Source organism: Lepeophtheirus salmonis, chromosome 8 (assembly GCF_016086655.4).
Source record: "Lepeophtheirus salmonis chromosome 8, UVic_Lsal_1.4, whole genome shotgun sequence".
In the NCBI taxonomy this organism is placed as follows: Eukaryota; Metazoa; Arthropoda; class Copepoda; order Siphonostomatoida; family Caligidae; genus Lepeophtheirus; species Lepeophtheirus salmonis.
The window spans coordinates 4,225,234-4,237,152 of NC_052138.2; the positions used below are offsets into that span (position 1 = coordinate 4,225,234).

At 31.6% G+C, this 11,919-nt stretch overlaps 1 protein-coding gene across 1 annotated transcript; it reads right to left on the reverse strand.

Annotated features, from left to right (window-relative positions):
• Nucleotides 1–465: 465 nt before the first annotated feature.
• hob (bridge-like lipid transfer protein family member hobbit) lies at nt 466–7,769 on the reverse strand. The gene is made up of 10 exons (XM_040718419.2): nt 5,276–7,769; nt 5,034–5,219; nt 4,841–4,983; nt 4,329–4,781; nt 3,976–4,264; nt 3,868–3,917; nt 3,376–3,803; nt 2,213–3,311; nt 1,903–2,139; nt 466–1,843 (listed from the first exon to the last, which is right to left on the reverse strand). The coding sequence occupies exons 1-10, from the start codon at nt 7,622–7,624 to the stop codon at nt 958–960; spliced, it is 6,120 nt and encodes a 2,039-aa protein (XP_040574353.1). The 5' UTR covers nt 7,625–7,769; the 3' UTR covers nt 466–957.
• Between the last annotated feature and the right edge of the window lie 4,150 nt (nt 7,770–11,919).

Below are 11,919 nucleotides of genomic sequence, written 5' to 3' on the forward strand. Positions count from 1 at the left end.
AGAAAAAAATATCTTACACGGTAAATAAAATATATTAATTTATCTTCCGGTTATACATAAATGAATGATATAAGTATATAATAATATTTATTAATATATACTTATATAACCCAATAAAGGATACTATTTAAACATTTTAATTAAATATAAAGAACATCATTAATTATATATAATCATAATAAGAAAGAATGAAAAATCTGAACAAAATATATAAATATATGAAAAAATAAAACCAAGTGAAAAGGTGTCATATTACTGGGGTGTCTGCAGGCTGTAATTCCGCCCCCCATCATGAAATTCTTTCTATTTAGAGTGTTTTTTTTTTTTGGTCAGGATGAAGAATAATTATGCAAAAACGTTGTACAAATATAATTTTTCTGCTAATAGCTATGATTTTTTTTTTCGAAAGAATATAATTTTTAAAATTTTTATTCAAAAAAATTATTATTTTAATTTTTTTTCAAAAAAGTTTAATTTTTGGTGAAAAGCAATGGATTTTTGAATTTTTCTTCAAAGAATTTAATATTTTGGGAACAGCTGTGGGTTTTTGAAATTTTTTTCCAAAAAATTTAATATCGGAAATAATTTTTAAATTTTTTTTGTGAATAGCTGTAGATTTTTGATATTTTTTTTTTGTAAAAATTTAATTTTTAATTTTTTTCCCAGAAACATTCCCCCCCCCCATAAAAAAATAAATATATATATATAATCCTGTGGACGCCCCTACAATATATAATACAAGTCTATTATATCAATGAATCTTGTTATCATCCCTTTGATTTTTGGAGTAGTAATTTTTATCAAGGTTAATAAATGTATTTCTATTAACCTTGGTCTTGATTAACTAAAATAAACACCTTCATTATTATCGTTTTTTCTCTCTTTTTTTTAATAAATAAATATTCTAGTAATTATATGTATAACGCTATTAAAATGCATAATGGAATGTATCTTTATTTATCGTTTGACAAATGTTTTGGATGGATTCGTTCTGATTCCCAGGAGAAGTTTAGCTTTTTCGTCATCATTATCCTGACCATCGTCATGACTTGCTCCTGCAACACCACCCACGCTCCCGCCCACTCTCTGTCTCAATTTTAACTTCTCTTTAATCAATTGGGATATGAGGGACTCCTTACTTTGACTCTTTATAGCAAGGAAGAGATCAAGCCAGGTCCAAGTCACATTGTGATACTCTATATTTGGAACATGAAGTACAAAGTTCGTCAAATCAGAGATGCGATTCTTCTCTTTTTCTCCTTTGTATGATACGCAAATAGGCACTTCGGGAATTTTAATGTAGACAAAGAGTTTATTTTGCTGGGCTCGGTCCTTCATCATTTCTATGTCATCTTTATTTAAGGGTGGTGTGAGATAAAAGTTGGACTTGGTGGCTTTTTCCTTTGAGCCCTTCTTTTTATGAGGTCGTTTGTCCATTTCCTCATACTCTGGCTTCTCGGGAAAGCAGAAATGCATGATTTTATAGTATAGGGCATGGGTTAAACATATGGTGAGTGGGGAGAGATTGATTTCAAAGTGCTCCTTGACGGAAATCCCCCCAACTGGGGCTTTTTCTCTGCAGAAAATTCGAAGAGTTGGATGTCTGTCCAGCGGCGCATCCCTTTGAAGTTCTGTAGGATAAAGTACATCTTCATATTTTTGGTTTGGAAGGAGGTTTTTGAGATATATATATCCCATCTCCAAGGAATGCTCAGTCGTATCATCAGGCATGAGTGTTTTAGTGTAAAAAAAGTTCGAAATAGAGGCATCAAGTATCCCTAGTTGACCATCATTTTCAGTTAATCTCCATTGTGCGCGAGAGAAAAAAATCTCAGCTTTTCGGCTATTTTAATGACTTCAAATCAAATTTAGAGCTCTTAGAACAATTAAATTAAAATTTACCGTATCAATTGTTGGGCATCTTCATAGTTTCTGGCTTGTTTTTGACGTGAAAATACTCTGTGTTCTCGAAGACATCTCAAACGAATCTCTAATTCCTCACTCTTGGAATTGATTTTATCTTTGAGCATTTGAGCTTCATTTTCTAAACTCTCATATTCTGACCTCAAATCTTCATTTCCAGAACTTTGAGCACTATAAATATCTTTTTCTTTTCGTCTTAGTAAGCAAACAAGATGTCTATACTCGTAAAAAGAACAAAATATATACAAATAAAAATTGATATCTCATACATATTCGGTAATAACCTTACCCTACTTCATTTTGTAACTGCGTTATGGGTTTCCATTGATCTTCTAAATTATATAAAAGAAGTCTATATTTCATTCTCAAATAGTTTTCAGAGCGGCTTTTTGCAACTGGCTCTGTATAGAGCATAAGATTGTTAAGCACATCCAGTACTACCGAGTATTGTAAACTATTTGTACAAATATTCAAGTCATGGTGAATCAAAGAAAAGGAATTTACAACATTATCATTGGATTGTTGAAAATCACTTGGACGAGGTATTTTCTTGAGAAGACCCTCACAATCATCATAGTCCACATAAAAGAACTCACACTTACACCTCGAAATAATTCGTTGCAGTTGTTCATCTTTGGAGCCCACGATTTTACTAATGACACCCCCAACAGACTGTCCACTTCCAACTAACTCAGATACCATTGTGACTGGAGCCTCTCTTTCCTCAATAATGTTTTGAGTTAACCAAGAAATTTGATCCTCCTTCAATTTGGATCCATCTTCGTTCGGAGAAACGGTTGCAAAACACTGCATGCTCTCCAAGCAGCCAGACCAACTCTTTTTACTCAAAAGAGTTCTGTCTCTCCAAACAGGTATATGGAAATTTTGAACAATTTCAGCCTTTGAAGCACTCAGAATGACATGCCCCTCTGTTTCGATACCCTTCAGTAACATCTGACTATTGATAAACTTAATATTCCAACGTCTGTGATAGGTATCATTTTGACTACAGGCTAACATAGCTTCCATGTCCTTTTTCTTCGTATCCGAGCTTTGGTCCTCACTATACACTATGGGAGTATGATTTGTACATTCAGAGGTATCGTATAAAAGCTTTTCAACTGTGTCCGCCCCCGTTTTCCATGTAGCAATGTTTGAGAGGCTCAATTCGCCTTCATTTTTAGATTTTTTAGCAACGTTAATAATGGCTGAAGAAGAAGCACAGTCCTCCTCATCACTATCTTCGTTTGACTCTTTTGTATGTGGAACTTTAATCCGTTTTAAGTAATCCAGGGATATTTGTTGTCTAAGAACATGTGCTCTTTTCCAACTTTCGTACAAGCAAAAACACATATCTCGATTGGACTCTGTCCATGCTCCACGTGCACCTTTGGAGTAAATATATATATATATATATTAAATAAATCCATTAAAATATGAACTGATTTGTACCTAAAACAACAATTGAGTGAGACGGGAATATTTGTAGAAGATCCTCTTCTGGAACAGGTGCTTTTTCACCCATCTCACGACTATATTTTACATTTTCAACAGAGAAAAAAAAACTTCGCTCCAAGAAACGCTTCTCCTCCGCATTTTGGGTCGTGCATTGAAACCAAATATCCGCAGTGGAAAATTCGCAATTTATGAACAAAGTTGACCACTCACTTCGTTTGCGATGGATAAGTCTATCATTGATGCTCACAAGTTTAAGGTTACACTCAGCAGATAGAGACAGGCCATGTGCCAAATTAAAGAGCACTCCTTTATTCATAGATGCAGACATCCAATAAGTCAATTGCAATTGTTTCAGCGCAAGAGATATCTGAATCCTTTTTAAATGTCGAAAAATACTGGGTTTTCGAGGAGGACTATGCTCCCTAAAGTTGAAAAATTGATATGAAATACACGAAAGATAGATAGTAACTATAAAAGATTCCTCACATGAACACTTTGCCTCTTCGAATGGGCCTACTTGCTCCACTGAACAACCACTGAAATAATTGTAATAAATATATCAATTTCAAAATAAACTTATTAATAACTTTGAACCTTTATACTCTCCATCCACCGAATGGTTGAACTGTACATATGAATATGTGGACGATTCTTTAAGCTGGATTTCCCTTCTATGGATATTCTTGTATTTAAATTTTGTGAGCGAAAAGCTCTATATGAATCGTGTTCAAAATTATGAGAATATTCAGGCACTTTATTTGGGGCACAAGGAATCACAGAATGATGATCAAAGGGATTTCCAATGCATACCCAATCAAACTTAATTGAAAACTGAAGTCCTGGAAAGTGCAATAGCTGACAATCATCATATTTAGTTTCATTTCTAAAAATAACAAATAAAAATCAAGATAATATGTAATTATTGCCAACAATAGTAAGAAGGTAACCTAATAAAACAATCCAGATCTCCGGAGCACTTTAAAAAACCTCCATTTGACCAATGAAAATTAGCATCAAAAAGATCAACCTCAATTTCCTCCGTGGTATTATATGGGTCTGGGGAAGTATGAAGCATGCATTTAAATGTTTTGCAGAAAATTAATATTCGCCCATGGAAAATGTAGCGAATCTTGTCCCACCAAGGTAAAGGTGGACTTGGATCTGAAGATGGGCCAAATACATTGTTTAAAAGTAAAGAGAAGTGTGAAAGACAAGGTTCCCAACAAGGTCCGTGCGCCGCTGCAAATGTTTCCATATCCATAGCAATATCATGATAAATCTTCGTAGACACCATATTTCTAAATACCTTTGCATCCTCAAAAGGCTCATCTATCTTCAAAACAAACTCTTTTAGAGCTCGTTCGGGAGGAGCTTCATCCGCTAAAGCAATTTTCCCCCATCTAAGGACAAAAATCATAGCTTTAATCACTCAGAAACGAATGTATGTTCATATACTCACAGCAACACATGTTTAAAATCAGCTAAATACTGAGGAAAATCCTTCAAATACATAGTTGATAATTTGCACTCAAAACGTATCCAACGAAGTAAGAGAGTAAAAAATTCCATGTTTTCCAACCAGGGACTTTCTTGATCTATACTCTATAGAAAAGTAAAAAATTATTTTGCAACAGAAATTGAAGCAAATGTACCTGTATGAAATCTATCACTGCATCTGGTGAATGCATTGATGAATCAGCCAAGACCATCAACTGCATTGATGAAATACTCCAAGACCACAATTTAGCCTTTTTCGAGGATTTTGCATGGTAATTTTGTGCTCTCTTAATATATATGTCTGTGTTCTTTCTTGACAAATCCGTGAAAATCTGTTCAATCTGCAACAAATATATCCATACTTTGAACAAAGAATATTAATAAAATGAATAATTACTTTATTCACAGGTAGCATCAGATTCATTCTTCGAAAATTATCAATTTTCGACTCCAGGACTTTTTTTCTCTTTTCTGACTCATAATGTTCATCTTCCATGAGTTCATAGTTCTTTTTCAGCCGTACTTCAAATGGGTCATCATGAAAGTCGATTTGTATTTGTTTTACATATAAAATAACATCTGGGGGGAGTCTTCCTCCAGAACCACCACTGATACCATGAAGCTTCTTGAGCCATTTGTATATTCCCATGAACTCAATAAAAAATATATCGTGAAAATATAGCTCATGTAGAATATTTATTTCAAGATGCGTTAGAAATAGCTCTAGAGCACGATTTTCTTCATCAATAACTCCCTCAATATCTTTCCTATGATAACTTCGTACAGGATGTGCATAAAACTTGATGATGAGTCCTGCAAAACTAATTATTTTCTTAAACTTATCATCAGCATCTATGAAAATGGAAGGAAATGCAAATTTAAAGACTTTATCGGTGGGCTGTAACTCAAAAACACAATCTTGAGTCGCTATCTTTAATTCATGTTTGAGCATTTTTACACAAGTGTTTGAAGAGTTGACTTTTATAATGATCTTTGGACTCCGCTCTCCATTTGATGTATTCTCCATATGACGAGTCCTTTCATTAATAACTTCAAGCATAATATGAGAAAGCTTATGCATGGATAAATGGATATCAGGTTTCCAAAGAATTGAAGTTTCCTTACAAAGCTCAAAGACAATGATTTCCTCAGCTCTTGATATTGATATCTTCTCTACATTGATAAATTTTACTTTTTTGCTCAGCTTACATAAAAGTGCTTGTAATGAAATGATTTTAAAGCATTCTTCCAGATAATTGGAATCTTCCAAGTATCTTTTGGAATAAACTATATTTGTAATGTTAAAATGTATGTCAACTGAAGGTAAAATTTTGAATTTGATAGTAAAATCCGCCATTTCAAATTGTATTTCTTTACAAAAATTAGAAGACACGGAATTGGAAGTTCCTTTAGGCGTGGGTCTTCTTTTAGAAACAAGACTAAGAAGAGTATCCCTGTTTCCAAAAAATGAAGATGAACTAACGACTATACTTAGTTTTTTTTCGCAAAATAGTACAAAAACATCTTGAACGATAAGGAAATTATTCTGCTGCCAGGAAACAGATAATAAATCAAAATTAACACAATGTCCAATGACTTCATCATCCATCTTCCATGCCAAAGCAGGTAGATGCACTTTCAGTTCTTCCTCAAGAGCTATTGTGATTTCCGATACCATAACTTCGAATTTTCGTGAGGAAGATGATGACTGTTTCTGTCTTTGAGAAGATGAAGACAAATTATTATTTTTCTTACTAGCCAAGGCTTTAGCTAAAGCTGTAAGAGACGGCAAATCGTGAACATCAACTTTGGTAATGCTTGCCACATGAGTCTTTTCAACAGAGGTATGAAAGTTTATAGCATCAAATGAGAGTAGTGGTGCATCTCGGTGAGAACAGAAATTTAGACAAGTGATGTTATAGGAGGAAGACTCCTCTTTACGAAGCTGCAATAGAGCAAGAGACAATTTGAGATTTAAATCAGGAAAGTTGATTGTGATGAGCTCAGCCTTGATGTGAAATGAAAGAAAAGAAGGAATCATTTGAAGGATTCCTGGAGAAGAGGATGAATTTGAAGAAGAGGAAAGAAGAGAGTTACTTTCAATGGAAATCCGAGTTCTTAAAAGAGAAACATCCACAAGTGGGCCTTTGTTGAGGTAGAGCATGAGAGTCAATTCAAGTTCAATGACATTGTCTCCTTGATTCCAAGTGAGTTGTAGGGAATCAGAGGTGTAGATGATGATTTGAGATGACTCCTCATAGGATAGAGATGATTTAAGTAGTAGCATGGATTTTGACGTTTCATTCTTTTTGATCTCCACTTGCAAAGAGTCGCAAGATATGGCAAAGAATCTAAAAAATCTTTTGAAGGACTCAATATGAGATGAGAAGTTGAGATTGTGAGAGGGATTCAGGAGCTCCAAACTCCCGGTGGAGTGCTCGTTAATGCAACTATTTCCTTCATCAAGGTATATCCTTACTTTCGAGAGCTCAATACATAGAGATAGTTTTTTAAAAGAAAATTTGGGGACGACTTTCATTATCGAAATTTTAATTTCATGTTTAGCCGTGGAGTAGACCAAATCTCTGACTTGTCCATGGAACAAATCAACGTGAAATTCCACAGTCTTTGCGCGAAACAAGTACTTGATGAGGGAACAGACAAAAAATGGAATCAGCTCAACTAAACAAATGTAAAAAAGAATCGCCAATGCAATTCGTATATAGTAATACGACCAGCCATCCATCCTTTTGAAGTCGTTTCAAGATGATTCATTTAAACAATCCTTTCAAAATTGAAACTCCGGATCATCTCATCCAATATTGACAGACGTTATACTGATATATTTTTTATCGCAGGACTTGATATTAATTATACACACACAACCTCTTTCAATCATATGCTATCATCGGTGATATTATTTACTATAGGGATGTGAAAATTGTACAATTCCTCGTGAATGTTAATAAAAAGAAAAGTATAAAGCTTTTTCCCTGAAAAATTGCATTATAATTGAAGGAGATACATTTTGGGTGCTCAAAGTCGATACTTGTTATATATAAAATGGATAAACTTTTAATAAACCTTGATAAAACTCCATCAAATGGATTTATGAATAGACTTAACCAGGGGTGTCGCTAGACTCTTTAGCTCCCCCCTAGAAAAAATCATATAAATATTTTTATATGTAAGTAATTATTATATGATAATTTTTGGAGCGAATCCCCTCCGAATGATGAAAGCTAGCAACACCCCTGGACTTAAAACTTGTATTGAATACTACTTGATGTCAATGATAAACAGTCATATTTAATTTGAAAATAATCAAAGTGATCTTTACTAAAAATACCTAAGCATGGCTAGATTTGTAATATTTTTTTTTTCTTTTGATCGATTAGGTTCTAGAAAAGTATGACTATTAGAGAAAAATATATGATTCTTTACACTGTAATAGTTAATTTTTATCTACCACATGAAAATAAGATTATATAACGATGTAATAACATATTTTCATACTCTTTGGGGTTAGATATACATAATAAAACAAGGCAATTGAGCGGGAAAAAAATATAGATAGTAAGATTTAAGCCCTTCTATTTGTTGGTGCGATTTTGACATCAAATAGTTCACTATTTTACCTAAACTTAATGAAAAGAGAGTTTTTATTGTTATACAACTTGGTTATTCAGGCCTTCAAATTGCTCGTTAATACGATTGAATTTTCAACATAGGGCTGCATAATTATTAATAAGAACACTAATATCTTACAGGTTACCAATATACCTATACTGTTTTAAAGTCTATGCTCACGAGGATTGAGACAACTTTGACATCCCTAATTAGTGATATTTAGGGCTCTGAAAATTGTTCCTAGTATTATTTATCACAAGTATTCAATCATAATTATTTTATAACATTACAATAATTTGTCTTCATTTTTGTGAACATAAATATGTATCAAAAAAACTCATTAATTATTATGGGCGTGTTTTTTTTCTTCTTCTAAATTAATTTACTTTAAACGCCAAATTCTGGTCATCATCAGATAATAGGAAACCCTGATTAGCATATATTTACATATTCGATTTTGAGAAAAAATTAGAATACAATAGAACATTATTATTTACAATCTCTGACCTTCTTTTAAATATTTTTTTTTACTGGAACAAAAAAATCATTAGGATGTTGTGTAAATTTTGAACGGATGTATATAACTGATAAGTAATGTACTATTCGAGTTTGAAGTAAATGACCTCTAAACCAAGGTTTCTTCTTAATGTTCCTTAAATTAAATAAATAAAAAACAAGAACAATAACTTTTCAATTTCAAAATCCGGATTTTCAGTGTCACATTAAAGAAATTATAATTTATAAATGACCACATTCAGACAAGCACATTAACTTTTAAAAATACACTAGTTAAAATATTCAAAATTCCAAAAAAATTAAATTTATAGGGAAAGAATTTCGAAAATCCAGTTATTCATAAAAAATTTAATTTTTATAAATTAAACATCAAATATTAATTGTTTTGGAGAAAAATTTAAAATATCCATAGATATTCACAGAAAAATTATTTTTTTTGGAAAAAAATTAGAAAAATTAAGTTAAATTTCAAACCTTAAATTTTTTGGAGAAAAATTTAAAAAATCCATTGCTTTTCATATAATATTAAATTTCAAATATTAAATTTTTTGGAGAAAAATATTCAGAGAAAATTACTCTTTTAGGAAAAATATTAGAAAAAATAAATTAAATTTCAAATTTTCTAGTAAAAAGCAAAAATTCAAAAAATGTAGCCCCTCCAGCCTAACCCCTACAAATGTCCCAGTAAAGTAGACAAATTTAATCATCCCAATAAAATATTTTATTTAAAAAGGACAATATAAGGGTCAATAATATATGTATCTTAAATCAAATAAAAGTTCTAAACTATAGCTAAATTTCTGGGTATCTTAACTCATCTCACAAATTTGAATAATAGGCTTATAATTGACTCAAATATGTCTATGAAATATTGAGCTGTATATATAAATGAAGTAAAAAAATTAATTGGGAGTTTTTGAACGGTTGATTTTTGTTTAAGATTGTTTTTATGCTGACACACCACACAGATATAGATTTTTATATCCCTGCCCTTGATTGATTTATATTGAATACTATTTAGACTTCATCTTAATCATATTTATAACACTTCATATATAATCCACAAAAAAGTACTAAGTAGATATTGGATGAGGACTTATTGAGTACACACCATAGCAAGTAGGTAATTTAAGGCTTTATAGTGACAGAAATGCATTTTTATTATCAAAAAGTAGTATTAAAAGTATACAAACATTAATTAATTATTACATTAGGTTCTTGCTGCTGATAATTTCTCCTTATGAGAAAGTTTTTGTAATAAAAAGAGCTGAATTTTAAATATTTTGTTCTGACCTTTGTGATGTTGTGTTCATTGAGTAAATGAGTATTAATACTATATGGAGAAGCTTCATTCACGCAGCCTGTTATGGGGGGAGGGCATCTTTTTTTATAAGAAATTCCTGTTGGTTTACTATCAATGAAAATTGTAAATCATGTGTATTTTTCAGTTGGACCTTTTTTTAAAATTGGTAATCTGATCGAATTAATTTTCTTTTCTTTATGTATACTACTGAAACAGATTGCAGAGTTTATGGGGAGCGTTCAGAAACTAGAGTACTAAAATAATAACCTGGGGTTATAAGAGTTGTTGATGATTGGGGTATACTATTCAAAAAAATCAAATGTTTTTGGCATTTTGAATATTTTAACTAATGTATTCTTAAAAATGTATTATTACAATTTCATAGTTTTTTTTTTACGTTCAGATTTTGTATGTGTACAGAATCCAAGGTCAAATAATTTTACTGCCTCAGCCTCAAGGAGTTAACAGACATACAGAGAAACCCTTTTCCATATTATATTATACTATATTAGTTATTTTTTAACTTGTTAGATTATAATATTTATACAAAATACAATTAATGTACTGATATTTAAGAAAACCTATTTGTAATCTTATCTTCTTAAAAATAGGGTTTCTTAAATATCAGTACATTAATTGTATTATGTATAAATATTATAATCTAACAAGTTAAAAAAATAACTAATTATAGTTTGTAGAAAATGATATTACTAGAGAGATATCATAATATACTCAAATTCAATTCATTCATTTTCATTCGGGGATTTGGATCTGGTGAGTGAGGCACACCTTTGTCAATCTTTTTTAACTTATCTACCTTGACAACAATTATATTGTATGTGTACCGACCAATTTCTTAATTTTTGATGTAATGTCGAATATGCATCTATGTAATTTTTTTTTCTATTAAAGAAAAAAGGTTGTAAAAAGGGCTTAGTATTGGGTCTGAAACTTACTCACTGTTATGTCAATGATTACTAATGGTTTTACCTCGTTTGAAGTTATGATTACTTTGATTGATCTATTGATAGTTTTAGTCTAGTGTAGCTCCGGCAGTTTAAATCAATTACATCTATTTAGTTTTTGTTTTCCTTCTTGTCTCTACTGCATACGGTCAGAGAGGAAAAATCATTGTCCACCAGACTATTGAGATCTTAGAACTTAACAAATTTTGATGGCATTGCCCGTTTTAATAAAGTCACCATCTCTTTAGAGGACATTGTTTCAACGATTTTCTTATTTGCGAAAGTGCCCATTAAAGGCCGTTTGTTTTAGAGCCTTTATGACCCCTTACCGGACTTATGTATGGTGGCAGGATGAGATATAAAGAGGGACTGATATATTATTTACAGAAGTAGATTTCCACTTCTGTAAATAAGATATAATTAGATGTTGGTTTGTTGAAGTCATATATTAGTTCTAAGAACATAGTCTCCATGTATATCAAGTTACTTCATTGTGCTCCTTGGCTTGTCTCCAAATCATGCCAATTAATAAATATATAAGATTTATTTATTAAAGGTTTAATTCCCCGAAACAACAAAAAAAAGAGGTTGTGTGATTTCAATTCCCCTGTTTCATCTCTCTTCTTG